General features: G+C 55.8%; 1 protein-coding gene across 2 annotated transcripts in view; it reads right to left on the bottom strand.

Annotated features, from left to right (window-relative positions):
• AP3D1 (adaptor related protein complex 3 subunit delta 1) overlaps positions 1-26,983 on the bottom strand; it is a 33,336-nt gene that overhangs the window by 1,703 nt on the left and 4,650 nt on the right. For both annotated transcript variants that reach the window (NM_173998.4, XM_024993822.2), the window contains exons 2-31: positions 19,669-19,764; positions 19,450-19,530; positions 18,460-18,540; positions 17,175-17,282; positions 15,496-15,625; positions 14,925-15,064; positions 14,731-14,804; positions 13,669-13,718; positions 12,736-12,785; positions 12,597-12,645; positions 11,773-11,918; positions 11,551-11,699; positions 11,233-11,463; positions 10,861-11,092; positions 9,923-10,068; positions 9,475-9,616; positions 8,976-9,047; positions 8,367-8,442; positions 7,917-8,116; positions 7,599-7,672; positions 7,234-7,408; positions 6,833-6,889; positions 6,222-6,329; positions 5,903-6,052; positions 5,686-5,733; positions 5,347-5,536; positions 5,126-5,214; positions 4,932-5,017; positions 4,261-4,382; positions 4,079-4,158 (exon numbers count right to left, since the gene is read on the bottom strand). In NM_173998.4, the coding sequence (NP_776423.3) occupies positions 4,079-4,158; positions 4,261-4,382; positions 4,932-5,017; positions 5,126-5,214; positions 5,347-5,536; positions 5,686-5,733; positions 5,903-6,052; positions 6,222-6,329; positions 6,833-6,889; positions 7,234-7,408; positions 7,599-7,672; positions 7,917-8,116; positions 8,367-8,442; positions 8,976-9,047; positions 9,475-9,616; positions 9,923-10,068; positions 10,861-11,092; positions 11,233-11,463; positions 11,551-11,699; positions 11,773-11,918; positions 12,597-12,645; positions 12,736-12,785; positions 13,669-13,718; positions 14,731-14,804; positions 14,925-15,064; positions 15,496-15,625; positions 17,175-17,282; positions 18,460-18,540; positions 19,450-19,530; positions 19,669-19,764 (3,432 nt within the window). The remainder of the gene's footprint in view (positions 1-4,078; positions 4,159-4,260; positions 4,383-4,931; positions 5,018-5,125; positions 5,215-5,346; positions 5,537-5,685; positions 5,734-5,902; positions 6,053-6,221; positions 6,330-6,832; positions 6,890-7,233; positions 7,409-7,598; positions 7,673-7,916; positions 8,117-8,366; positions 8,443-8,975; positions 9,048-9,474; positions 9,617-9,922; positions 10,069-10,860; positions 11,093-11,232; positions 11,464-11,550; positions 11,700-11,772; positions 11,919-12,596; positions 12,646-12,735; positions 12,786-13,668; positions 13,719-14,730; positions 14,805-14,924; positions 15,065-15,495; positions 15,626-17,174; positions 17,283-18,459; positions 18,541-19,449; positions 19,531-19,668; positions 19,765-26,983) is intronic.

Genomic DNA, 26,983 nt, shown 5'->3' with positions numbered 1-26,983 from the left:
AATATACCAGCTGCACACAACAGAACTTACATGACAGAAAACTCTATGACCCTGACAAGAGATTAATGGAAATGATCCAATCTGAACAGACAGTGGAAAGGAGGTGGAGATGGGTGAAGTAGCAAAGATTCACATCACTGGGACCCGAGACAGAGAAGACAGAGAAAGCAGTGCTGAAAAGGTACTTAAAATCATAGCTGAGAACTGAGTTGTGCAAAAGACAGAAATGCACAGATCAGCACATTCAACAGACTCCACACCATTAACAGGAGCTAGGTCCCTTTCCAGGGAACCCCTCTGGTAAAGGCTGTGCAGGATGAGTGGAAATAACACTAGAAAGTTTAAGTCCAGTGAAAGCACACCTGGACCCCTCATTTTTTTTTTTTCCATTAGAACTTCTTAAAGCCATTTCCCTTAAATATTTAAAGAATTTAATGGTAAGGTTTTTAAGTTATAAAATAAAAATCCCTTTTGAATTTTCTGATGTACAAAAAGAGACAGAGATGAACCATTGTGACCACAGAATCAGTTTGTTATGCTGAATATTCATGAATCCCTCATTTCTCATCTCGGCAGCACACGATGAGAAAAGGGCAGGGTCAGGGGTCCAGACACAGTGTGCAGGGCCCAGAGCCCCAGGGATTGGCAGGAGCAGATGCTGGAAGGGAGGCCCTGCTGCTGTTTCAGTTCCCTACATTCCCGACAGCTTTACTGACGCCACGTGGATTGAGGGTTGTGTCAGCAGACAGCCCAGATCAAGGAAGTCAATACCAAGACATGTCACAAACTGCTAAAACCAAGAACAAAGGAAAACCTGAAACAGCCAGGGGGAAACAGTACATTTTTTAGTTAAGGGAAAACATTCCTTGTTGGAAACTGAGACACCAAAAGGAAATGGCCTAGTTTTGAAGTACTGTGTGAGAAAAAAAAAGCAAAGCAAAAATTCTATACCCAGCAAAAACAGTCTTGACAAACAGTAAAACAAAGAATGATCGGATGAAGGAAACTGAGAGAACTCATACAGCCAAAAGACCTGATCTAAAGTTCTTTAGATGGAGAAAATGAGGCAGAAGACAGAGTGGAATGTGAGCAGTGAAAGCGACAGAAACGGCAGGCACGCGGGTGAGCAGACGAGGCCGTCTTGTCTCCTGAGGTCTCTGGAATCTGTAAAGCTGTAACACACTGAAGAAAAGGTGCCTTCAGTGTCTGCAGAAGCAAAACCTGAGACCACCTCCTGTATGGGGGGAGGGTCAAGGGCTAAGCAAGTGTCAGGTTCCACCTGAGCTCCAAGTAGACTGTGAACACCAAGGGTGGGGATGTAGTCCCCAGAGCTCCAGACACACAGAGACTCTGTTAACATATAAACATGGACACTGGTAACGCTCACATACGCCACAGAAGGCGAAAGCAGAAGGATGAAAGAAAAAACACAGGGAACAAACTAACTGCAAGACAAACCCCAAAATACCAGTAATACTTTAAGCACAATGCTCTGAACAATACAACTGAAAGAGACTGACAGAATGAATAAGGACACGGTATCCATGAGAAATCCTTTTCAATACAAGGATAAAGGCAGGTTTACCACAAAGGATTTGCCACATAAGCACAGACCAAATGACAGAAAGAGGGCTTCCCTGGTAGCTCAGTGGTAAAGAATCTGCCTGCCAATACAGGGGACATGGGTTCCATCCCTGGTCTGGAAAGATCCCACATGCTGTGGGGCAATCAAGCCCATGTGCCACAACTAGAGAATGGCCCATGCAGCAACAAAGACCCAGCAGTGCTATAAGTAAGTAAATAAATGTGAAGTGAAAGTCCCTCAGTCGTGTCTGATTCTGTGACCCCATGGACTGTACAGTCCATGGAATTCTCCAAGCCGGAATATTCAAATGGGTAGACTTTCCCTTTTCCAGGGGATCTTCCCAACAGAGGGATCAAACCTAGGTCTCCCACATTGCAGGAGGATTCTTTACCAGCTCAGCTGCAAGGGAAGCCCAAGAATACTGGAATGTAGGTAAGCCTATCCCTTTTTCCAGGAGATCTTCCCAACCCAGGAATCCAACCGGGATCTCCTATACATTGCAGGCAGATTCTTTCCAATTGACCTATCAGGGAAGCCCAAGTAAATAAATAAATGTTATTAAAACACACACACACACACAGAATGGCTGTACTGACACCAAACAAAGTGGACTTCAGAGCAAAGACACAGCCAGCACAGGACAGAGACGAACACACCAACTAGTGAGGGGATCCACTCGCCCAGACTCATGATTCTAATGGTCCACAGTCGTAACGGACCATTAATAGACCATTAATGGACCATTCTAATGGTCCACAGCTGACCACCACTGGCTTCATGTTCCTTACTCACTCATGGAGGACTGGCATAGAGAAAATATGCAAGGATCCAGAAGAATCAAAAACACAGTCAACCAGCAGGATCTGGGTGACATACGTATCGCAGGAACACCTACAGAACAGCTGTCCACGCGGACCATACCCAGGACAGAGCTCCAGTCTCAGCACCTTTCGGAGGCCTGAGAGGTCACACCAGAAACCAAGGCCAGGAAGCAACAGGGAACTCTCCCAATGCTTAGAAATAAGTCCACAGGTCAGTGAGGAGGTAGTGATAGAAATTAGGAAATATTTGGAACTGTATACACATGAAAATGAATCACAAAAACCTGTGGGGTTCAGCTAAAGAAGTATGTAGAGAAAAGTTCCTAACTTAATTAAAGACTTTATTAGAAAAGACAGGCCTGTTGGAAAGGTCTAAGTTTTCACCTTATATATTTGTAAAAGAGCAAAATAAACCCAAAGCAAGCAGAAATAAGGAGATATGCAGCAATATTCAGTAAAATTAATTATTTTTTTTTGGCTACACCTCATTGCTTGTGGGGACTTCCCAAGTGGCTCAGTGGTCAAGAACCCACCTGCCAAAGCAGGAGACACAGGAGACCTGAGTTCAATCCCTGGGTCAGGAAGATCCCCTGGAGAAGGAAATGGCAACTCACTCCAGCATTCTTGCCTGGAGAATCCCAGGACAGAGGAGCCTCATGGGCTGCAGCCCAGGGGGTTGCAAAGAGCAGAACACAACTGATCACATATGCATTGAATTGCCATTGCTTGTGGGATCTGTTCCCCAACCAGGAATCAAACCCAAGTCCCTGGCAGTGGAAGTGCAGAGTTCTAACCATTGGACCTCCAAGGAATTCCCCAACCCTTCAAAAAAATTGGTTATTAAATTGATCTTTCAAAATGGATAAATAAGCCTTCTGGCCAAGATAACCAAGAAAAAGGAGAGGAGACAATTACCAATATCAGGAATGAAAGCTTATCACCACTGATCCCTCAGATACTAAAAGGAAAAGAAAAGAACCAGATGACTTGATCCACCATCACCTCCATAATCCAGATGAAACCAACCACTTCTTTGAAGACTACAAACTACTGAAACTCACACAGTAAGAAACAGACAAAGCAAGGAACCCTAAAAGTACCAAAGAAAGAAACTGAGGATTTCCCTCGTGGTCCAGTGGATAAGGATCCACCTGCCAATACAGAGAACACAGATTCCATCCCTGGTCTGGGAAGATCCCACATGCTGAGGGGCAACTAAGCCCCTGTGCCTAGAGTCCGTGCTCCTCAACAAGAGAAGCCGTGCAATGAGAAGCCCTAGAGAGCAGCCCCTGCTCACTGCAACTAGAGAAAGCCTGCAGCAACAAAAACCTGGAGCGACCAAAAACAAATTTTTTAAAAAGAATAAAGCAGTTATGAAAAAAAAAGAAACTGAACTTGTAGATAAAAACTTTTCAGAAAAGAACTCTCCACACCCAGATGCTTTCCTTGAATTCTACAATAATATGCCAGAAGAAACACATTGACTTAAACATGACCTCTTCCAGGAGATACGAGAGGAGGGAGTGGGCCAGGCAGAGGAAAGGCCGACACTGCTCAGGAGCACAGGGTCAGAGCTTTCAGCAAAATCATCTCAGACTGAGCTCAGAGCAGAGCAGTTGCGCTGGAGGACAGTGTTGAGGCTGGGCAGGCCCGCCAGACCCTGAGGGCTCACCTTCTTCACCAGGAGGCAGACGTGGTGGCCCTGGATGGAGCGGCTGTACATGGAGGCACAGGAGTCCACTCGCTCCACAACTGCAACAGAGGGCGGTGTGAGGCCGGGCCAGCCCCAGGCAGCGGGGGAGCCCCATGTGCGGGAAGAAGGCCAAGCAACCTATCAGCTGTGTCCAGTCTTACCAGAAAAACGGTGATGAAAACAGATCTTTGCCAGGAGGTTATGGAAGGACATACTAATGCCATCCACCTTGATCGAGCTCATGCTCAGGTCCCCAGACTCCAGCAACTTGGCAAAGGCATCGCTGTGGGAAGGACAGAGAGAAGGTGGCAACAGGGGCCTTGCCCGGGGATGGGCGCCTCCTCTGAGGGCCTGTGGCTCAGGGTCTCCACTGGTCCTGTAAGAAGTCAACACCTCAACAGTGTCCCCAAAGCCCGTAAGTTTCAGCCCTGACACCCAGGCTGTGGGAATGTGACTGGGTTTGGTGACAGGACCCCAATGCCATGTAATAGGGGTCCTGGTGTGAACAGGAGATCAGGACGCAGACGTGCGAGAAGGAGGAGCGTGTGTGTCCACGGGGATGGCAGTTATCTGCATGCCACACTGCACAAGGCCTCAGGAGGACCCAGCCCTGCCCATATTCTGAGTCTGGAGTCCAGTGTCTGGTCCAGGGAGGGATGCCAGGCCTGTTGTTCAGGCTGCTGGGGATGTGCTGAGCCTGAGGCGCCTGAGCCGGTCACCTGACACTCCGCCCACATCCTCTCCTCAGGTCAGAGAGCGTTGTAGAGATGACTGTCTGGAGCCCCCATGGCAGGAAAGCAGGGAGCTGGGGGCAGGAGGGAGGGCAGCGCACCTGTAGCACGGTGTGGTGACCAGGTACGAGGTGCAGGTGAAGTGCAGTTTGAAGTCAAGCTTCTCGTGGGTGGAGCCTTCGTCGTTCTGTGGGGCAGAGTGGGTGCAGGGTGAGGGGGCACAGGGCGAGGGGGCGCAGGGCAGAGCCTTTGAGCTCGGGTGCATAACTGACCCTCGGGGCACCCACCCCCGTACCTTGGCGATGAAAGACAGTGTCCCCTTGAGCTTCTGGGCCATGACGATGCTCTGAATGGTGAACACAAACTGGGCCTCGTTGGAAATACCTGGTGCGGGCAAGACATGGGCCTGAGGAATGGTGCAGGATGGCGTCACCTGGGCAGGCGGCAGGGAGTTAAGGCTGCCCAGGGTCTGTCCCCAGCACTGCTGTCCTGGGCCGCTGAGCCAGGCTCACTCACCAGGGGGCAGCTGGAAAGGCACGGGGACACCGTCGTGGACCGAGGAGCCCTCGGGCCGGGCCAGCCGGGCATTGAGCGAGTCCAGCACATTGAGCTCCATGCTCTTGAGAAAGCTGTCGCTCTGGTTCTCCAGGACCACAGAGACTGTGACCTGGCTGTCCTTCTGTAGGCTGCCCTGTACATCGTACGTCTGTAGAGCAGAACCCAGGGTCAGTGGTGCAGGGGAGCCACTTGGGACCCCATGCCTAGAGAGTGTGGGCACCCCCTCATGTCCAGAGAAAGGAGCCCTGAGCCTCAAGCACTCTTGGCCCCACCTCCTGAAAGCCAAATTTCGCTTACCATCTTGATATAAGAATTTTCAGCCAGAAGAATGTAGCTGGACATGGGCTGTGGACAAAAGAGAAACATGTCAGCTCCGGGCAGTGAGGACCTGGGAGTGATGGTGAGGGCTGCTGGGGGCACCCCCTCAGGAAACATCAGGAGCGTGAGAACGGGGGACAGGGAGACCCCACGTCCCAGAGGCTCCCAGCACCGGCTAGGTTGGGAGGACCCTCACCGGCAGGGGCTCCTCTTCGAGTGTGCCGTTCTCCACGGGCTCAGCAGCCTCCTCATCCGCTGGTGGCACCTTCTTCTTGGACTTCCTCTTGTCCTTGGGCCGCTCCTCCTTGTCTTTCTTGTGTTTCTTCTTCTTGTGCTTGGAGGGTTTCTGGAGCGGGAACAGGCTTGAGTCAGCCCTGCACTCCTCTGACGAGCCACAGCCCAACAGCGCTGCATGATTAGGACCCAGGGAGCTTGGCAACAGGAGACTGCTGTTAGGAGCCCTAGCAAGTGCGGGAGCGCCGCCCCCAGCCCAACCCCCGCACACGCGTCCCCACCTTCTCCAGGTCCTGCTCCCTGTCCTCTTCGGCATCCTGTTCCTCTCCCCGGGGCTCCTCCTGCCCCTCCTTCAGGACAGTGACTGTGGTGTTCACCTCCAGCTCTTCCTATGGGGGGCCAGGCCGGGGTTGGTGGCAGGGGGTTTCAAAGGCAGCCGGGGCCCAGGATGGGGAGTCCTGCGCCCCCTGACCTGCCTTGCCCTGGAACACCCTGCACTGATGAGCCTCCCTCCTGACGATGTGTGGCTTCCCCCCAAAGTGCTGGTGGCCAGCAGACAGGAGAGGAGGCCTGGCATGAGGGTCGGCTAGCACTGATCCAGAAGACCCCAGAGCCACCAGGCCCCAGATACAGACACGAAACTGCTGCCCAAGGCTGCTGCCTGGCTCTGAGACAAGGGCCCGCCCCGAAACCATTGTCTGCACAAGACCCTGAGCATGGGACTGACCCAGCCCAGACCTGGCTGGTCTGCCTGAGGATCACCCCACATCCTTCTGCCCCCAGTGAGGGGGGCCCCCTAATGCCTCTAAGACGTAGCTCTCCAAAGCTGAAAAGCACGGGTGTCCAGCTGAGGAGCACTCGCGGTCAGCACAAGTCACAACCAGGCTCTTACCAGGGCTGGTGTGGCAGCAGGCGGCGTAGTAGACAACCAGAAGTCCAAGTCCTCACCCTGAAACCACAGGAACACAGACCTTGAGCTGGAGCAGCTGGACGGGCCCTGAGAAGGCATGGCTGCCCTGACAAGCACAGGACACTATGCCCCATACGACCTGAGTGTGCTGGGAGCCAGTGGTGCGTCCGGCTCTCTTGCCATGGGTCCAGGCACCTACTGGGACCACACATCCAGGCAAAGCCGTGTTGCTCTGGAGTGAAGTAACACACCCTGTGTGTGGTAGCTCTGCCGAACCGTCCCTCCACGTGCAGGACACGCACACCATGGGAGAGGGGAGGCTGACAGCCCAGGACATCCCTGCCCCACCCCATCTGATAAGACAAGTAAGCCTGGCCTCTCACCTTCTCCACCTCCTTCTTCTTCTTCTCCCGCTCCTTCTCCTTGTGCTTCTTCTCCTTCTTCTTGGGTTTCTTGCTCTTCTTCTCCACAAGGGGGACATCCTCTTTCTCAGGGGACTTGGAGGTCTCAGCGTTTCTGTGTTTCTGGACAGGCAGCTTCTCACTATCAGCTAGGGGCCTGGGGGTGGTCACAGGATGAGTGGCCTAGGATGAGGCCTGGGGGCAAGTAGTCCACTCTGCTGCCGGGACCCTTACCCCAGGCCATGCCGAGCAGTCAAGAGAGGACAGAGGGAGGGACCAGGACGTGGGGAACCCAGGCCACGTCCAGCCCTATGGGCAGCTGCCCTGGCCTCACTCCCAGCACTTACTTATCCAGGTCGATGTCCAGGGCCCTGTAAGGGTCATTGGGATCTTTGTCGTCCTCGTCACTGGGCAGGGCGTTCTGAGGGACAACAGAAATGCTGTGTCTGGATCAACCCACCCTCCCCACAACCCCACCGGGCCCCACCTCCCTTCTCAGAAACAAATCAGCAGGTCCACACCCATGAGAGCATCTGATCTGGGGCCTGGTGCTCAGCATGGGCGGGGGATCAGGACAGTTAATGGAACAGAAGTGCAGGAGGTGCTCACAGCTCACAGGGCAGAGCTGACCAGGGCCCGGGGGCGGGGCAGGGTGAGCAGCTGACCTCAGGCATCTCCTCGGTGACGATGTCCACGCGCTGGGCAGGTGCGATGTCCTCGTCGCTCTCCGTGTGCAGCGAGCTGTGACGCCGCGTGCCCCGGCGCTCGCGCTCGCGTTTCTTCTTCTTCCGCTTATCCTTCTCCAGCCGCTGCCGGTGCCGCCTCTCCTCCTCCAGCTTCACATACTGGTCCGATAGGGGCATCCCTGTTGGGATGTGGGTGCTTAGCCCACAGCCTAAGAGCAGAGCCATGCCCTGCCCCCACCCGGGGGGCACTGCCCTGACCACTGGGACGCAGACAGGGGGCCCAGGGCTGTGTGGGGATGGACCTAGGGACCTGTGTACACGCCCCCTGCTGGCAGAGGGATGGGGGGGGAGGATGCTGGCTGGACAGAACCAGAGTTGGGGCAGGTCTGAAGCTGGTCTGCAACACCCTCACCCCACGAAGACACTTGCCTGGCACCTTCAAGGGCACCGAGAGGTCGATCTGCACCACGGGGATGTGCTCCACGCCTGGCGCATCCTGATACCTCTGTGGGGAGACAGCAAGGCTGGTCACCACGCAGGGCAGAGGGCCCAGCATGACGCTGAAGCTGCAGAGCAGGACTCATGGAGAGGGGCGGGGCTGACAGTGCGGGGAGTACAGGACGGGTACAAGACTTGTCCGTTTTTGCATTTGTATCTTTTTTCAAGTTGAAAGTCACACTTATTTGGAAACACAGAAACACAGGGCTTCCTGCTTCTGGAAAGCGGGCATCAGCAAGCCTGACACACGTGGAGCCATGTTTCCCTGGGGGAGCCCAAGGCGGCCGACGCGTCTGCTGGCTGGAGGAAGACAGATGGTGGCAGTGGCGCCTGCAAAAACCCCATGTCCCTCATGCTCACTCGCTTCCCGCTAAGGCAGAGGAGCCTGACCTCAACCATGCAGAACTTGCTCCCCGCCTGTCGCTACTGGGGGCCTCTTGTGGTCCTGCCCCTGGACCTGCTGACAGCCTCACACGGCCCAGGGATAGAGAGCAGATGGGGCCCTGGCCCATTCCTCCAGGACAAGGAGTCCAGCCTCACCTTCTGGGGGGACGGGGAACTCTTGATGTAGAACGGGTTGTTGGCCTGCTCTTGCCTGCGGGCCTCTCGGCGCTGCGGGACAGGATTCAGTGAGCACATCAGTGGGTGTGCAGAGTACTTACCCTGCACCTTCCCAGACCACCTGCACAAGCCAGGTCTAGGGGACTGGACCCCTCGCCACTTTTCACCGTTGGCCTTGGGCCAACAGAGAGGGAAGCCAGTGTGGGGAGGGGTGGAGTGGGGTGGCCAGTGGGACCACCCGGGAGCTCCATGGCTGGGGCAGGGGGATGGCCCCTGCAGGGGACGAGCAGAGCAGGGAACGAGGCACATCTCATACCCAAGTCCGCATGTCGTCCCCAGGCCCCACACCCAAAAGGGCAATGGCAGGACCCACGTTTCTCCCTGGGGAGCTCTGGCCCAAGAGAACAAGTCCACCCAAGGTCCCAAGGTCTGCCTGGAGGGGCATGGGCCACAGGCCAGAGAGACCGCCCTGCCTCACCCGGGCCAGCTCCTGCTCGTCTGCCTCGGGTGCCCGTGGCTTGGTGTGTCGCTGCTCCTCGTCCTGGAACATGGCCTTGGGCTTCTCATCCTCAGACTCGCTGTCCGAGAGTGGCTCGTTAATCCAGGCATCCAGGTCCAGGCTGTGGGACACAGGGGTCACATGGCGGCTCTGGCTTGCAGGCCCGGCCCTGGACACTGCTGTCCCCTTGGAGACCAGGACATGAAGGCCAGGACTGCCCACTTACCTTCTCAGGGACGGCGCCAGGGTGGGGACAGCAGGGACCCAGAGAACCAGCCAAGTGCCCTGCACAGTCTGTGTGAGGAGGAGTTGGTCTCCTGACCTCAGAGAACGTCCTTCCGTTCCCTCCACCACTCCTGGCTGGACAGAAGCCTGGGGGGGCCCTCATGCCACCTGGCTCCAGGTCCTCTGATGGCCGCACACTTACCCTTCGGGGACTGGAACCTTTTTCTGTGCCTTGGGAGCCACCGGGTTCAGCTCCCCAGCAAAGAGGGCGCTCACTTCCTCTGCCACTGGCACGTCCTTGGCCTGAAGCTTCTGTACATGCTTGACCAGCTGCAAGATGCAGGATGCCTGCGGGGGCCCCAGAGGAGTCAGAAGGGGGCCCCGAAGGACCAGCCCTGAAGGCTACTCAGCCCTTATAGGGCAAAGCACACACAGACAGACACCTAGCTGCTCCTGACTAGAGCCTGGCTGAGAATGTCTGGAAGGCTCTATGAGGAGCCACTTGGCCATGGGGCCTAGCCAGAAAAACATAGACCAGTTGCCATCTCCTTCAGAAAGAGTCAGAGACAGAAACTGGGTTCTGAGCAAGATGAAGGATTATGGGGCTGAAAGAATGCCACCCTATTGGGCAATCGCTCCAAGAACATAGCCCCTGACCTCTGGGAGGCACCAGGGTGCCTTCTCTCAGCACCAGGGATGGGACCACAGCCAACCCAGGCTCGCGGCCCTTAGCCAACAAACAGACAAGCTCATGTCCAACACTTGACCACGACTGCAGAGACCACTGGGGCTTGCATCATCACAGGGTTCATGAAAGAGGCCGCCGGGCCACCAGTGCCCAGCTGCCACCCCAAGCTCTCGTGCATCAGCTCTCCTCCACCCTCCCTGTCGGCACCCACCAGGATCTGCGGGTACCTTTGCTGCACCTCGCTCGGGCTGACCACTTACCTTCCACGGTCTCCCACCCCCTCACTGCCTCCCATCCCCACTGCCCCTCGCCAGGCTCCTCCTATGGGACCACCTGGGGCCTCCCCAGCACAGGGGCTCCAAACTGGCCAGTCCTGCCCCTGGCCAAGAGTGGGGAACCACAAAAGGGCCCACCCCTGAACTGCCCTCAGGTGGACGAGCCACTGCGCTCACCCGCTCCTGGACCTCCAGGTCCGCACTCTGCACGAACTGTGGCAGCCGCTCCACCAGGAGCTGGGTGACCTCCTGGGCTGCGGAAGTATCTGCCGCCTGCTCCTTTTGCTGCAAGATGGCCGCATACAGCTTGACCACGTTCTGCACGTACACCGCCTGGATGTGTCCTGGCAGTGTGGTAACCTTGGGCCGCAGCATGGCCTCCAGTGTCTGCTGGGGCTCCTGCAGGTGTCTGGGGGATGGGAGGGTTGGTGAGTGGCCACCCCAACAGCTCCGTGTCCCAGGCTCCTGCCACCCCCTGTGATCCCCCACCTGGCACTGAGGCTCAGGGAGGGGACCTGGAGGAAGAGACCACGGCCATCCTCCACTCACTCGGAGAATTCCCCGCAAATCCAGGCAGCCGCGTAGAGCACCTCGCAGATGCCGCTGCGCTGAGGGCTGCTGGCCACCAGGTGGGCACTGTCAAGCAGCGCGGACATCTGTGCCACGGCGAACCTGCGGATGGCCTTCACGCGGATGGCCACGTCCAGCATCTGTGCGGCAATGAGGTGGCCGTGGCGGGTGCCCTCCAGCCGCGTCAGCTCCACAAGGATGCTGATGTACCTGCGGGACAGGGTCTGTGAAGGGCCCCGCCAGCCTTAGCACCACACTGCTGCCCTGCCCCCGGCCCCACGGGCCCACAGGCCGCACCACTCAAAGTTGGTGATGTGCTGATAGTTGGACTGGCTGCAAATGTCGATGATCTTGGTGAGCAGCTCGTCACGGTAGGTCGTGCCCTCGGCCTTGTCCACGTGGGTCATCAGCTTCTTGACGATCTCCATCAGGTTCTTTTTGGACACCTGGGGGACAGCGACAGTGAGGGAGGGGCCAGGCCAGCAGGGGGGCAATGTGGGCGGCAGGGCAGGCACGCACCATTCCGTACAGGAGGTCGAGGGCCCGAAGGCGGATGGACTCATCCTTGTCGTCCAGGCACTGCAGCACGAGGTCCTTGTGTGCCTGCACAGACTTGGGGTGCGTCCTCAGGATCTTGGACATGGCCAGGAGCCCCAGGTACTTCACTGTGGAGACAGTGGGTAGCCATCACACTTGCACGAGGTTCGGGGGCGAGGCCAGGCTGCAGCGACACCCCAACCACCTGGGCACTGTCGGCCACGTCTCCCAGGCACCAGGCTCCCCTCACTGCCAACCTCTAGCACCCCAAACACACAACTGTCTATGCCAGGGGCAGCCAACTGGGCCACAGGTCAGGTCCAGCCACGGCCCGTATCCACAGCAGCATCACTGGCATGTGACATGCCTGCCAACACCCGCCAGGCAGCTTCTATGCTACCCTGGTAGAGACCACACGACCTGCAGAGTTGACCTGAGTTACTCCCTGGCCCTTCCCAGGAAGAATTCAGTGACCTCTGCTCAAAACCAACAGATCTGGAGCGCTACCAGGAATGCCTGTCTGGTTAACCTCCAAGAAGACTGCAGGCCCATGGGGAGGTCCCTCAAAGCCCAGCCTGCTCCTCCCGAGCCTTGGCGCGCCCTTGGCCTCTCCCCTGTGCTGCCATAGCCTCCCCACCCCTCCCTGCAGTCAGGTCCTGCCTCCCCATGGATGCGGGCACAGGGCTGAGTTCAAAGACACTTTCAATGGGCAAAGGGCTGAGCCACACACCGAGACGCCAGCCCACTGTGTACGTGTGTAGTGGCACCCCCAGGCCCTGCAGAGCCTGGAGGGATGAGCAACTCACAGTTCTGATCGGAGTCTTCTATCAATATCCTCAATTTCTGAACGCAGAGCTGCAAAGAGGAGAATAATACTGGTCACGTCTATGCCCACGTGGAGTTGTGACTTGGAGCCAGGAGGAGAGCCCAGGTCCTGGGACATACCTGGATGCTGGCGCTGTGGTTGGGCATGCCGGATGACAGGGAGATGAGCACTGAAACAGACCACTGGGTAAGGGCCCACGTGATTGGCCCGGGGAGCAGACCACAGCGCCCGGGGACCCGAGGCCCGGTGGGGGCAGGTCCATGGGCCACCCTGCCTGAGACCTGCTGACTGCAATGTGCGATGGAGCAGGCTATCTTCTATCTGCATCCTCACTCCCTCTGCCCATGGCCAGGCCCAGGGCCATCTGTGATCCCGCCCCACCTCAGTCCTCCCTGTGGACCTTCCCACACAAAGGAGCCACTCTCCAGCCAGCTTCCCCTGCTCCCAAGTCCCATGCTCGCCCTCCCTCTCCGTGACCGTCGCTGATCCTTGGTGATACTCATGGCCCATGCAGTGGTCATGAGCATAGGCCCAGGGCCAGGTTCCTGAGCCTCACTGAACTTATAGCTGCCCGTGGGTCTCTGAGGAGCAGTCCAAGCTCTGGGCAGGGATAGCCAATGAGACACTGAATCCTCCAGCCACCACCTCCCTCTGCCCGCCTACAGGAAACAGGGCTGCAGGGACAAGTGACCCACAGCTAACGGGCTCTAGCAGAGTTGTGTGGGAAGGGCATGCAGGTGCCCTCCAAGGACCCTCCTGGCTGCAGCTCCTATACAGGACACCACATGGGAAGCAGCCTGAGGCCTGCTCCAGAATGCTCAGGAAGACAGTCTCGCTGGTGGGGGTGCAGCGTTTATCACTGGAGCCTGAGGCGGCAGAGGTTCTGGCCACAGCAGTGTCCAGTTGCTGACAGGTCCACAGGGCCAGGCCAGGCAGCTTCCCAGGTGGGAACCTCAACTCCAGGGGTGTCTGCATCTGCTGGTGAGGTCCTGGGACCAGCCCCCTAGCCGGCGACAGCACCCTGATCCAGAGCGGGTCACCCCAGCACTCACCTGCGATGACGGTGTTGACACACTCGTAAAGAAGGGACATGGCAGACGTGCTGGAGACGGAAACAAGAGGAACCGGGAAGACGGAGGCTTCCTGCCTCCTGTTCACCCCAACAAGATCCCCAAGGAACTGCCTCAGGGAAAACACTGAGCCCAAGGACTCATCTTCTGATTCTGTGAACCCCATGAAAAGAAGCCAAGTTCCCCAAAGGCCCCTCTCTAGCAGCTCAAACCCCACCAGCTGGTTTCACTGTGACAGGGAGGTGGCCTGACCTGGCAGGAGGAACACAGAATCACAACCCACCCTACCCCCTAGGGTATCCAAGGGTCACTCAGGCACCAGGCGTGTCCATTCCACGCTGATATTCTCCCAGTGATGCTTTAGTTCAAACCCACAAAGGTCAAGAGAATGGGCCACCAGAGTCGGGCCACGAAATAGGTCTTGAGACCGAAGGCCTCACATGAATGCTTTGAAAACCATGGCTACTTCATAATGACTGCTGATTTGTTTCAAACGACAACGGGGGGTTCCCTGGTGGTCCAGTGGTTGAGACTTCACGCTCCCATTACAGGGGGCCCAGGTTCGATCCCTGGTAGGGGAACGAGATCCTGTATGCTGGAACAGTTCCACGTGAACAAGAGTTCACATTCTGCAACTAAAGACTCTGAGTGCCACAACTAACACCCGTCACAGTCAAATAAACATACAAATAAAAGCAAAGCCAACAGTGTCCTGAGCCATTGGCCACCTCCCAGGGGATCCCAGGAGCACGATCTCCTGGCACTTGGAAGCTCCATCCCCACGATTCAACCACAGGCACCCCGTTTCCTACAACGTTCTACAACTGGGTGGGGACACAATCACCTCAGGCTATTCAACTCGACCAGTGAGAACCCCTGTGCACCAGAGCTGAGCAGGACAGCTCTCCCCAATGACCTAATTGTGGCTGTTTGCAGACTGGGGAAGGGAGCACCCAAGGACATGGCTCCAGGCTATGGCAGGCCTGCTCGCCACACTCCCCCATCCCTCCTGGGGGCGCCCTCCCACACCGGCCCCAGGCCTACCTGTGGATCAGGTTGGTGAGAGGCTCAATCAGCTTCTTGCCCAACCTTGGCTCCAAGGGGGTCAGAGCACCAAACTAGGGGATGAAGAGGCTGGTGGTCACCCATAGCAGGGATGGGACAGTGGCCTGGGGCCCTCACCAAGGACACCCAGAGGCCCTCTGGCAGTGGGTGGGGCAGGCCAGGAGAACACCTACCAGTTTAATAATCTTAATGAGGACCCAGTTGTTGGTGGAAGAGGTCATGAGCTTGAAAAAGAGCGGGGCAAGGGAAAGGTAGTTCTTGGGGTTGCGTCTGGCCAGCTCGCAGATGACGTTGACTGCTGCCGACTGGACTCCTGAGAAGGGAGGGCCCCCATCAGTAACACGGTGTCCTCTGAGGCAGGCAGCCACGCACTGTGGCCTACAGGCACGGCTCCCCCCAACCTGTACCTCGAGGGGTGTCCCCAGAGGGTCAGTCACTCAAGGTTCAGGACACCCATCCCACAAAACAACATCCCCAAGGAGCAAATGCAGGGTCTTCCAGCCCAGAAGCAACGCCACCCCAGGAGGAATGAACACCAACAGCACCCAGGGCTTGGTTTCTAAATCCCACACCAAAAACACAGAAACAGGGTGGTCTGGAGAAGGGCAGACTCCAGGTTGGTGGGAAAGTAGAGGAGGTGCCCTGGGAGGAGGGTCGAGGACAGGGTCCCAAGACTTAGCACCCCTCCACAGGCCCTCAGATACACGAGCCCCACAGGGCCCTTTCTAACTCAAATCAACATACCAGGGTCGGGATCCTCCAGCTTCTCCTTCAGGCGGGGGAAGGCGGGGCGCAGGGATTCAGGGTACTTCAGGAACACCTTGTACATGATCAGCACCGCCTTCTTCCGGATATACGGCTTGGTGTGTGACATCTGTGGGGCAGACGGCATAGGTCTCCCTGCTGACACCCCTGTGCCCCACACCCCTCACCTCCTTATCTCACCTTCTACTGCCGGCTCACCTCCTGCTCACCTCCCACTACCTTGTCTCACTCCCAGCCCCCACTCCCTGCTCCTCCCCCACCCCCTCACCTCCACTCCTTCCTGTGTTCATCTCCCACACCTGCCCGCATCTCATCTCTATCACCTGAAGGAAAACCCTCTCTCCAACTTAACTGGCTCCTGGTCTCTGAGCCCTGTCTGCACATATACTCCACTGGCCCCCTCCCCACCAAGCCCAGGACCACACAACAGGGTCTTAGAATCAAAACCTGCCTGAGTCCACGACCCCAGCCTGCCCTCAGGAGGCCAAGGTCCGCTTCCACTGTCAGCCCTGGCCATGAGCTCCTCTGGTTGCCGAGGCCTGTCCCCAGGGCAGGATGCTGCTCTGCACCCCAACATGGGACCCCAGAGCTCCTGCCCCGCTTTCAGGACTGTGCTCTGGCCACGAGGGCCTCTTGTCTGTAGGTGGGCACACTCCTCATCTGTTGGGGCCCTGGGAACCTGGCCTGAGAAAGCTGCCCTGACCTCCAGACCCAGCACCAAGACAAATCCCTATCGCCCTCCCGTGGGCGTGACCACCTTCACCTGAATGGGTCCTCACACCTCCTGAAGAGGGCCAGAGGCTCAGGACTGTTGGCTTTGTCAGCCAGGGTCTCTGTACAGAGTCTGCCCTGGCCGCTGGGAAGCCCAGGGACACGGTGTGGACAAAGGGGCGGGAGCGTGCGTGGTCACATCATTTACAAGAGGCCCCGGACCTAGAACAGCCTTCAAGACTGCAAACCAAGACTGGAGCACCCACACAGCAAACAGACTACGTCTGCACAGAACCCTCATGGGAGGGACGCACAGCCCTCGCACATGCTGTGACATGGTCAGATGGGGAGCCTCCCAATCATAGAGAATGAGGCGTTGGCGACCCTCTCAGGGCCATGAGCTCTTTGTTCTTTGTGTTTTTTTTAGAGTCAATTCCAGTTTCATTTTTCTTTCTTAAATTAATTTTTACTAGAGTCAAAGGCTGTGATTTCTAAGAACACATCCACATTTCACAATAAGGTTCCTGCCCACCCTAGAGATCAAAGCTGGCTGGGAATTCTGCTTTTCAAATGAACAGAGCCGCTAGACATCAGACTGCACCCAAATGAAGATAAAAGGTGTCCTGGACAGAGACCACCTGACCGTGCTGCCCGCTGAGACCACTACCACTGCCACTCATGCCTCAGTAAGAACACAGCTGATGGGTCAAGCACCCACCATCACCCCCAGCCAGACCTCGCCCTTCCTGACAGGACCATTCCAGGGGAGGTGAGGTCAAAGTCGGGCCCATCAGGTGATGGAGGGAGAGATGTGACTAGGTGTCCCAGCTCACCCCAGGAACCCAGGCCGTTTCCACCCGCCCGAGTGCCCTCAGCATGACTTTACAACCAGGTTATCCCAGCACACGAGGCAGCAAAGGCAAGGGGAGGCCCACTCCCAGACTCACCAGTGTCATGATGTCGTTGGCCAGGTCTCTGGCAAGATCTGGGGTAACAAAACAGGATAGGCCAGTCAGCGCAACGCCAGTGTCATACTGGCTGGGGCTGCTCAGGTCCTGGAAAGGGAATGTAAGGGTCAGAGGCGGGCGCCAACCACACCTTGCTGGGCCCCAGCTGTGTCTGCCAGCCCTGCCCTGGGTCTGGAGACGTGTGGGACAAGGATTCATGAGGAGCAGCCAGTTCCGTTCTGTCACCAAGAAGAGCTGGGATGGCTCTGGGGGGACAGAGGCGAGGGCTGTCCCTCGCTCCAGGTGTGTAACATGGCAAAGCTGCAGAACCCAGGGCCCTGACTGCCCAGAGGCACGCAGCAGGGGCCCCCCACAGGGAGACACCCACAGATGACTCCTCTAGGCCCCTCTGCAAGTGTTGAGAAGCCTCCACTGGAGCCCCACGTCTCAGGGAGCAGGAGAACCAGCAGAAGAAGTGCAACTGCCCTGCCTGACGCCCCAGTCTGAGCTCCCGCCAACCTGCGTAGAAGCCCCGTCTTGGCACAGAGAGGGGACCCTCCCCACACTTCACATGTGGTAAAACGTGCACCTAGAAGTGTCTGAAGAGTTAACCTCCTAGACTGTGGTGATGGTACAAAAACATAGGCTCTTAAAGTTCACTGCAACCCTGGATGCGGAGACTGGGCCTCACAGCACATCCCTCCACTCAGAGTGACTTGCAGAGCCTGACACGGGCAGCAGCCACCTTATATTGTGTGGAGGCCTCCAGGCAACTCCTGCAGCCTGCCTGCCCCACAGCGCCTGCCAGGGAGCCCAGTCACCTGTCCCCTGCAGGGTGACCACACCAGCTCCTGGGGAGCAGGCCTCCCCCAGCCATCTGAGGACCCAGAGCCACAGGCTCATGGCAGTTCTGTCCAGGAAGGGTGCCTCTGATGGCCCCCTGACCACTCTCAGCAAGAGCTGATCAAGTCCCCAGGCCAGGGCAGAGCGGAGCACTCACTGCTCTCACCACAGAGCTGAAAACCACTCAGGGCCGGAGAGACACACCAGCCGATGTCCAGCACCCAGTGGTCAGAAAGTGCCACCCCTCCCAGCAGATGCCCCCACGAGAGGGGGCAGGAGTCGCAAAGAGTGACCGGGGGAAGTTCCCCAACACTAAGAGAACTTAAGGGAAGGGCCACACATGCTGCCCACCACTGTTGTTTCTGAGGAGGGCAGAGGCCATCCACTGCTCACTAACCCCCACTCTCCATGTGCTCCCGTGGCGGGGGTGAGAGGTCCCTACCTTGCGGATCTGGTTGGTGGTCAGCATGATGACGTCGGTCCCTTCGTGAAAGCACTGGGAAGCCGCGAGGTAGCCAATTCGCTGTTAGTGCAACAAACAGAGGTGTTGGGCACAAGGGGAGCGGGCCACACAGCCCTGGTGGGGAAGACACCCCGCCCCGAGTGCGTGGTCTCTGGAACACAGTGGCTGTCAAGTCAGCCAGCATGGCCTGTCACTGCCCTGCACATCCTCACCGCCTGCTCAGCAGCTGATGGAATCAATCTCACAAACATGGGATAACCACGGGCTCCCATCTTTGTGGCTGGGGTGGCCTGGAGACACACCCACACACAAACGTGTGACACTCCAACACACGGGCAGGGCACCAGCGCAACCTTGGCAAACCCAGCATCTCATTTCCTCACCAGGAGAAACCGGCAGGCAGCATGAATGACCAGGTCCCTCAGGAGGACACAGCCTCAGCTGCCTGCAGGGCGTGTTCCCAGGGAGAACCACGGGACGCCCCTAAACGGGCTGCGGGTGGTGAAGACTGCTTTCCAGGACATTTACTAAAGCGGGAGACGACGTGTTCAGTTGCTATAATATCAAGTAATAGGAAAGCAATGTCTCAAGGTGGCGCGAGTAGGCTCCGTGAGATGAAGGCAGAGGGTGCTGAGAAGCACCAGGACAACTGACCAGTGGCAGCCTCTGGGGGATGATCAGTGCCTGCCTGTGTTTTTTTTTTTTTTTTGAAAGGTTACAAATTTAACTTGTATCACAAAATATATAACCACCCCTCCAAACCTTAATTTCACTGACACTACTTAAAACGGAAAAGAAAACATGGTGTAAATGGTGCTAAGACCTTGCTGGGCAGATGTATGATGGGAATGGGTCTCCAGCGGTTGCCACTGTGTCCCCTCCCAGCCCAGCCTCATCACAGGACACACGTCTTCCTCCCCCAGGACCCCACCCACAGGGTTCAGGACCCACAGCAGGCTGTCCCCTCACCTTGAATGTGAACTTGGAGGCGCTCATCACTTCGATGATGTTGAAGGCAGCCCAGCTGATATCGTAGCCCAGCATCTGCAGCTGTGGCAATAGAGCCAGGGTCTTAGGCTCCTGCCCAGCCCCCCTCCCCCAATTCCCTGGGCCCAGAGGATGAGGAGACAGATGAGGAGAGACGGGGTCTCAGCCCCCCGCCTGACAGAGCGAGTGGCCAGCACTCACATAGGTCAGCTTGCAGACCGCATTGGCTTTCACTGCGATATTGTCCTGCTTCAGCTCCTGCTTGATTTCATCGATGCACTGAGAGATATATTTTGCCTAAAATGAAAAAAGAAAAATTGAGGAGCTGCAAGTGTCTGGTTTCCCTTACAGCTCAGTTGGTAAAGAATCCACCTGCAATGCAAGAGACCCTGATTTGATTCCTGGGTCCAGAAGACCCTCTGGAGAAGGGACAGCCTACCCACTCCAGTATTCTTGGGTTTCTCTTGTGGCTCAGTTGGTAAAGAATCCAGCTGCAATGCAGGAGACCTGGGTTCGATCCCTGAGTTGGGAATCCTTTCCCCTGGATCCCTTCTCCCTGGAGAAGAGAAAGGCTACCCACTCCAGTATTCTGGCCTGGAAAATTCCATGGACTGTGTATAGTCCATGGGGTCACAAAGAGTCAGACACAACTGAGCAACTCTCACTTTCAAGTGTCTGGCTGAAACCTAAGACAGACACAGAACACACAGTGTGCACTTCCATCGATGGGAAATGTCCAGAAGAGGCAAATCCAGAGACAAAGAATGAGCTCCTGGTTGCCAGGGCCAGGGAGGGGGGAGGTGTCTGCTAATGATGATGGACTGATGGACGTTCTGGAATTAAACAGAACTCTCTGAATCCACTAAAAACCACTGCATCATACACATGAGAGCAAGGAGTCACACTGTATGGGTACGACAACATGGCTGCTACCCTGAGAAATCCTGTCAGTGTGATGAACTGCCTGGGATCCCCCACGGGCCCTCCTCCCGAGGGGCAGGCAGAGGGGTTGGGGGAGAACAGGAGCAGTCCCCAGACGAGCTCACCAGCATGTTCTAGCCCCTGAAGGACTTGTGTTAGTGACTCATGTGGGTGAGAGGGCCCATGCCCCTGCTCACTCTGGGGCCAGACTGTCCAGACAGTGTAGGCACATGAGGGCCACTGCGGGGTGGGGGCTGTCCGCCTCCAGCCCTTGTGGCCCCCCAGGTCCTCCAGGACCAGCCACACTGGGCAGGTGGCACTGCAAATTCCCCTAGGGCTCCCCATTCCTGAGTCTGCGCCACCAGCAGCCTCTCCTGCATGCATCACGGGTCTGTGTGTGGCCCCACCCTCCTCTCAGTGGCACTGCAGTGTATCTGCGCTCGGCTCCATGACCACCACGTGTCCACTCTCCCAGCAGGGCATGGCTCGGAGTCCTCCCACCTCCCCACTTTTCCGACACACTCTGCCATGGGGCAGGGCTCTACGTGGACACATGTTTTCAATTTCCCTGGGTTTCCTCACTAATCCAACACTCACACTAGAACGCCAATCAAAAGCCTGGATTGACACACGAGGCCCAGAGCAAGGAATGTGCCCCATGGGACACAAGGCTCCCATCCAGAGACACGCACAGATGTTACAGTGGCAGTAGCAAGAAAACCCAAACCTGCCAACATGGGAGTCCAGTTGTCACCAGGCTGTGGGGGAGTCTGGTGCCCGCCCCGCCTTCCCAAGAGTGGGAGGAGCCTGTGATCTGACCAATAGCAGAGTGGCCAGCACAGGAGCCCTGCTCCCAGTGGCTACACCCTGCATTCAGTGTCACCCCAGACCTCTGGGGGCTCCAGCACAGGCTCCTGGGGAAGGAGCCCCCAGCCAGCGTTTGATATATATTCCATGACAGAGTCGGACAATGGAACACAAGTCACCAGATCCTTCCAACAGGCTTCCAATTACTAATCCCCTGGAGCCTCAGTCCCATCCCTGTGCAGGGATGACCCCTTTCTGCACCCTGGACCAGCAGTTAATGATTTAAAAGGGAAAGAGCAGAGAGACCATCCCAAGTGTGGAGAACCCGGCCAAGCACACAGCAATGCAGACCTGCTTCTGCAGTAAAAGTGACGTCGTTCAGTCGTGTCCGACTCTTTGCGACCCCATGGACCGCAGCCTACCACGCTCCTCCGTCTGTGGGATTTTCCAGGCAAGAGTACTGGAGTGGGTTGCCATTTCCTTCTCCAGAGGATCTTCCAGACCCAGAGATTGACGGGCCTCCCACACTGTAGGCAGACGCTTTACCGTCTAAGCTACCAGGGGCAGACACTTTACCGTCTGCAGTGCCCAGGGGCAAAAAGGTGCTCACACACATATCCTCACATACTGGCACCTCAACACAGATGCTGGTCAGCTGGTGAAAGGCCAGCACACCATGCTCTCTGCATATGATTTCCAGGCGGCCCAGGGACCCCTCGGCTTAGGGAGGCCAGGCAGAGTTCACTCCTGCTAACATCTGTGCAGCCATCCTCAGACCAAGCCTCCCACAGCCCTGTCTGCAGGTGACTCTCCCAAAGCGCAGGGCAGGAGAGACCACTGGGTCCTGCCCCAGCTTTGAAACTGGCGGAACACAGCCACTGGGAAGTGAGGGGAGACAGGAAGCGGGAGGAGAGCCTCACATGAACCCTGCCCCATGGACCCCAGGACCCCGTCCCCACCAGAATACCGCACACAGCCTGCACTGCAGCCCACTGCAGGGCACACGGAGCCAGAGCTCCAGCCCAGACAAGGTCACCGCCCTAAAACACACCCCTCCCTGTAAAACCAGCACTCTGCAGAGAACACAACAGAATCCAGAGTGTCTGCAACACACCATCCACAATGTCTGGGTCACAGTCCATAATTATTCAAATCTGAAACAGAAGGGCTTCCCCAGTGACTTAGTGGTAAAGAACCCGCCTGCCAATGCAGGAGACAGGTTCGATCCCTGGTCCGGGAAGATCCCACACGCCACAAGTCATCTAAGTCTGTGTGCCGCAACTACCGAAGTCCATGTGCCTTAGAGCCCATGCTCCACAAGGGAAGCTGCTGCAATGAGGAGCCCAAGCGCCACAACTAGAGAGCAACACCCACTCCCCACAACCAGAGAGAAGCCGCGCGGCAACAAAGACTAAAAAAAAAAACACATGCTTAACTTTAAAAAAAACTAGAAACGAAAAATATAACCTATATCCAAGAAGAAAAACAAAAGATGGCCAGCAAAGACCAACCCTGAGATGTCTCTGGGGATGGAATGAACATACAGAGATTTCAACTCAGCAACTGTAACCATGTTCTCAGGGCCAAAAAGAAAACATACTCGTAATGAATAAAAAGAGGACATCTCACAGAGAAAGGAAAGCTACACAGAACCAGGTGGAATCCTGGGAAGGGAAACAGCAGGGACTGAGGAGGGAGCTGAAGCTGAGGAGAGGGGTGGCAGCACGACGGTGGGACAAGAGGGACGCCTTGAACACAGCAGAGTCAGAAAAGAGTGCAATAAAGGTGCAGCAAGCGTGCACCTGAGACCCAGGGAAGCAAGGACAGAGAAAACAGCCGGAAAACAGCTCAAGTCTACCCAAATTTGGTGAAAGACACGAACTAACAACTTCCATAAACCTAACGCCGGTTCTCCGCAATATGAAACACAAAGGAAAATCACACCCAGACACATCACAGCAAACTGCTGAAAACTGAGACTAAGGAGACAGTCTTCAGAGCAGCCAGAGTAGCAGCCAGGAGGAAGCCCTGAGCTGGGGCAGGCGGGGGCTCAGGGCTCCCCACCCAAGACTGCCCCTCAGAGACGGAGGAAGAGTAACCACCTCCCCCATAGCGACCCTGCACCTCAGAGCACCCCTGGGGCAACAGCTGAGCCCACAGAAGTGACTGACCCGAGGAAGGAAGACCCTTCCTCAACACTAATTTTTAGCCACAACACAAGTGCACAGCGCACAGGCTTGGGGTTCCTACAGGCAGGACAGGGAGGGAAGGACTGTAAAATATTAAAAGGATCTGCTTCACTCAGGAGTGTTTAAATATTTATCTAAAACAGAGTTACACATACAAAGTTAAAGTAAGGAACATGGGAGAAAACAGTATATTAGTCTTTGTAATCTTATTTACATGCAGCATTGCTCAAGATGAGGTATTTTTTCTCCTTTTTACAAAGAAGAAAAAAAAAAAAGGCCAGGGTGTACAAAGGATCTAGATCCGGTAAATTACACAGGCAGACGTAGGAGATATTGCAGGGAGGGTCCCAGACCACCGCAATACAACGAATATCGCAATAAAGTGAGTCACACAAACTAGGTGGTCTCCTGGCGCACATAAAAGCTACGTTCACGCTATGCTGTAGTCTGCTGAATGCACCACATCACTGTGTCTAAAAAAAACAACAAGCACACACCTTAATTAAAAATACTTTATCGTGGGACTTCCCTGGTGGTCCAGTGGCTAAGATTCTGAGCTCCCAATGCAGAGGGTCAGGGTTTGATCCCTGGTCAGGGAACTAGATCTCGTGTGCCACAAATAAGACCTGGTGCAGCCAAATACAATTTCAATGCAAAAAAACCCACTAACCATCATCTGAGGCTTCAGCAAGCCATCTTTTTTGGGGGAACAGGGCAGGATCTTAGTTCCCTAACCAGAGATCAAACCTGGGCCCTCAACAGTGAAAGCACAGAGTCCTAACCACTGGACCATCAGGGAATTCCCAGCAAGCCATATTTTTGCTGGTGAGGGTCCTGCCTCCATTGTGGACTGGGTGGTTGTGGCAGAGTCTTAAAACCAGTCAACAGTGAAGTCTGCAGAGTCAATGGCCTCTTCCTTTCACAGATGGCTTCTCCATCACATCCAATGCTATCTGATGGCATTTTACCCACAGGAGAACTTCCTTCACAGCTGGAGTTGATTTTCCCAAACCCTTATCAACTAAGGCACATAATATTCCACCTGCTTTGTTATCACTTCCACAAGTGATCGTGCCACGTCTTATGTGGGTGAGGTTTGTGGAGCCCCAAGACAATTTTGAGAGTAACACCAGATTTGCTGACCGCAGATCACCATCACATAATGACTGTGAAAATTCGTGAAAATTACCAAAACGTGACTCAGAGACACAAAGTGAAGGAATGCTGTTGGAAAATGTGGCAACATGCTTGCTCACTGTGGGGTCACCAGAGACCTTCCATTTGTGAAACACGCAATACATGGAAAGCATGATCAAGGGGAAAGCAGTAAAATAAGGTCTATCTGTATTAAAACAAAAATTAGAAGCCATTTTAAGATCAAAATGGCATTTTAATATACATGGCTATGTGTCCTTAACACTTGTTTCAAAAACAGAAGTTGGTGATGCGAACATGATGCAATTCTCACCCCTCGGCCTGTTCTGAGCAGCCACACTTCACCACGGAGCACACAATGCTGAGATGGATGTGCAACCACAAATTTATCCAGAGCAAAGGACACACGCCTGGTATGAACCCGGCAGCTATAGCCATCCAACCCTGTCTGCTCAGAAGAGCCCCCTGGGTCACTTAAGACACCCCAAGATCCCCAGAGGAGTGGGGTCAGACCTCGAGGGGTCGACACAAAAGCTGCCCCTGACCCTGATGGGTTGGCAGCATCAAAAACCACACACCTGGACCAGGGAATCTTTTAAAAAGACTTCTTTTCTTAAAGAGCAGTTGTAGGTTCACAGCAGAACTGAGTGGCAGGTAGAGATTCCTGGCTCGCCCGCCCCTACGTATGCACAGCCTCCCCAGCAGTGCACATCTGTACAATCGATGAACGTACACAGACACGTCACGGCCCAGGATCCACAGCTGGTGTCAGGGTTCACTCTGTGGGTCTTGACAGATGTATGTGCACTGATAGGCACCCAGGGTCACTGTATTACTGAACAGAGTCACTGTCCTAAACCCCACTGGCCCTGCCCACCCATCCCCCCCTCCCCATAACCACTAATCCTTCTACAGAGCTCCGCCTTTTCCAGAACACCCCAAAGCTGGAATCACAGTGTGGAGACTTTTCAGACAGTTTCTTCCACTTAGTCATGTGCGTTTAAGGTTCCTACCTATCTTTCTGGGGCTTGATGACTTCTAACCCAAGTAAGCAGCATCGTCAGGATGATCTGTCCACCTCCTGGAGGACATCATCTCACTTGCCTGGTCCACTGACATTTCCAAGAGGTTCTCTCCGAATTGTTATAAATATGTGGGTCTTGCCATCACCCTCGGCTGCCTGCAGGGTCCCCGGCTCTGGGCCCAGAACCCCTCGACCCTGCTCCTGTAAGCAGCAGTCCTCAGACTCCTGGGGGAGGGGAGTTACTGGACATGGTTGAGGTCATCACCAGAGATGGACATCTATCACGACAAGGGACCAAAGAAGGCTGTCTCTGTCACTCCATCTACATTGCCAGCAACAACCAGCTGCCATCTACTACGATCATCACTTCAGTAAGAAAATACACTTTAACCCCAAAATGTAGGCAAAGCAAGTCAGTATCAGAACAAGAGAATTCTGACAATGTACAAGCTGGCCCACAATGAGGACACTCCCCCAGGGAGGCCATACCTAGGGAGACAGCAAGAGGGGGTGAACCCGTCTTGCCTGTGCCCATCGCAGGCCCAGGACTCAGCGTGGATCAGCTGCAGGGGCCACAGTCAAGTCTCAGACTTTCCAACCTCCCATCCCATCTCTCAGCGAGGTCCCACAGCAAGGTTCCCAGAGAGGCGACCGCGCCCCCGGGGGATGCCAGGCCCCACCTGGGACATCTGTGTTCATCAGGACTGGGGGCTCCTGGCACGTGAAGGAGCCAGGGAGGCTGCTCCACACCCCAGTGCCCAGGATGGCCCTCTACCCTGAGGATGACTAAGTCCCTGTGTCCACAGTGCCGAAGGGGGAACCGGCCTTGAGCCTGCCTTAGCCACCTGTAGCCTTTCAACCTCCTGGAGCCCTCACGCAGCTGGGTATCCTCAGGGGCCACACAGACCCCGCCCCCCCAAGACTCGGTCCTCACAGCTGCCGCCACCCATGGCATCTAGGCCTAGAATGTACCCTTGAAAACTCCCCCAAGTGAGGGGACAAATGCACAGAAAGAGGCCCAAATCCTGAAGAGACAGCTTCACGGAGTCAGCAAAAGGCGCCACGCCAAGGAGAGGGAAGGTAGGGAGGCCCCGGAGCTGCTGCTCGAAGCAGAAGCCATAGCAGCCCTTGTGGTGGCCACGGCCCAAGAGGACACAGCCAGGGGGAGGCTGAGGCTGCTCCCACTCCCACCACCGTGGCCCGCCCTCCTGTACACGGTGGCACATAAATGCCCCAGGTGGGAAACAAGCCAGATGTCCAGCAACAGTCCAATGGATAAAGGAACCCTGGTGTAGACAGGCAACACACCCCTGTCGGTGACGGAAATGAACAAGTCATGATGGCCCTTTCCCATGGCAGAGAGTGACAGCGGCCGCTGCAGATGACCAGAAGCAAGCAAGACTGTCCAGGGACACACATA

The sequence above is a fragment of the Bos taurus genome, chromosome 7 (assembly GCF_002263795.3).
Source record: "Bos taurus isolate L1 Dominette 01449 registration number 42190680 breed Hereford chromosome 7, ARS-UCD2.0, whole genome shotgun sequence".
Lineage (NCBI taxonomy): Eukaryota > Metazoa > Chordata > Mammalia > Artiodactyla > Bovidae > Bos > Bos taurus.
The sequence above is the reverse complement of the archived record's forward strand: the minus strand, read 5'-3'. Positions and strand labels throughout refer to the sequence as shown.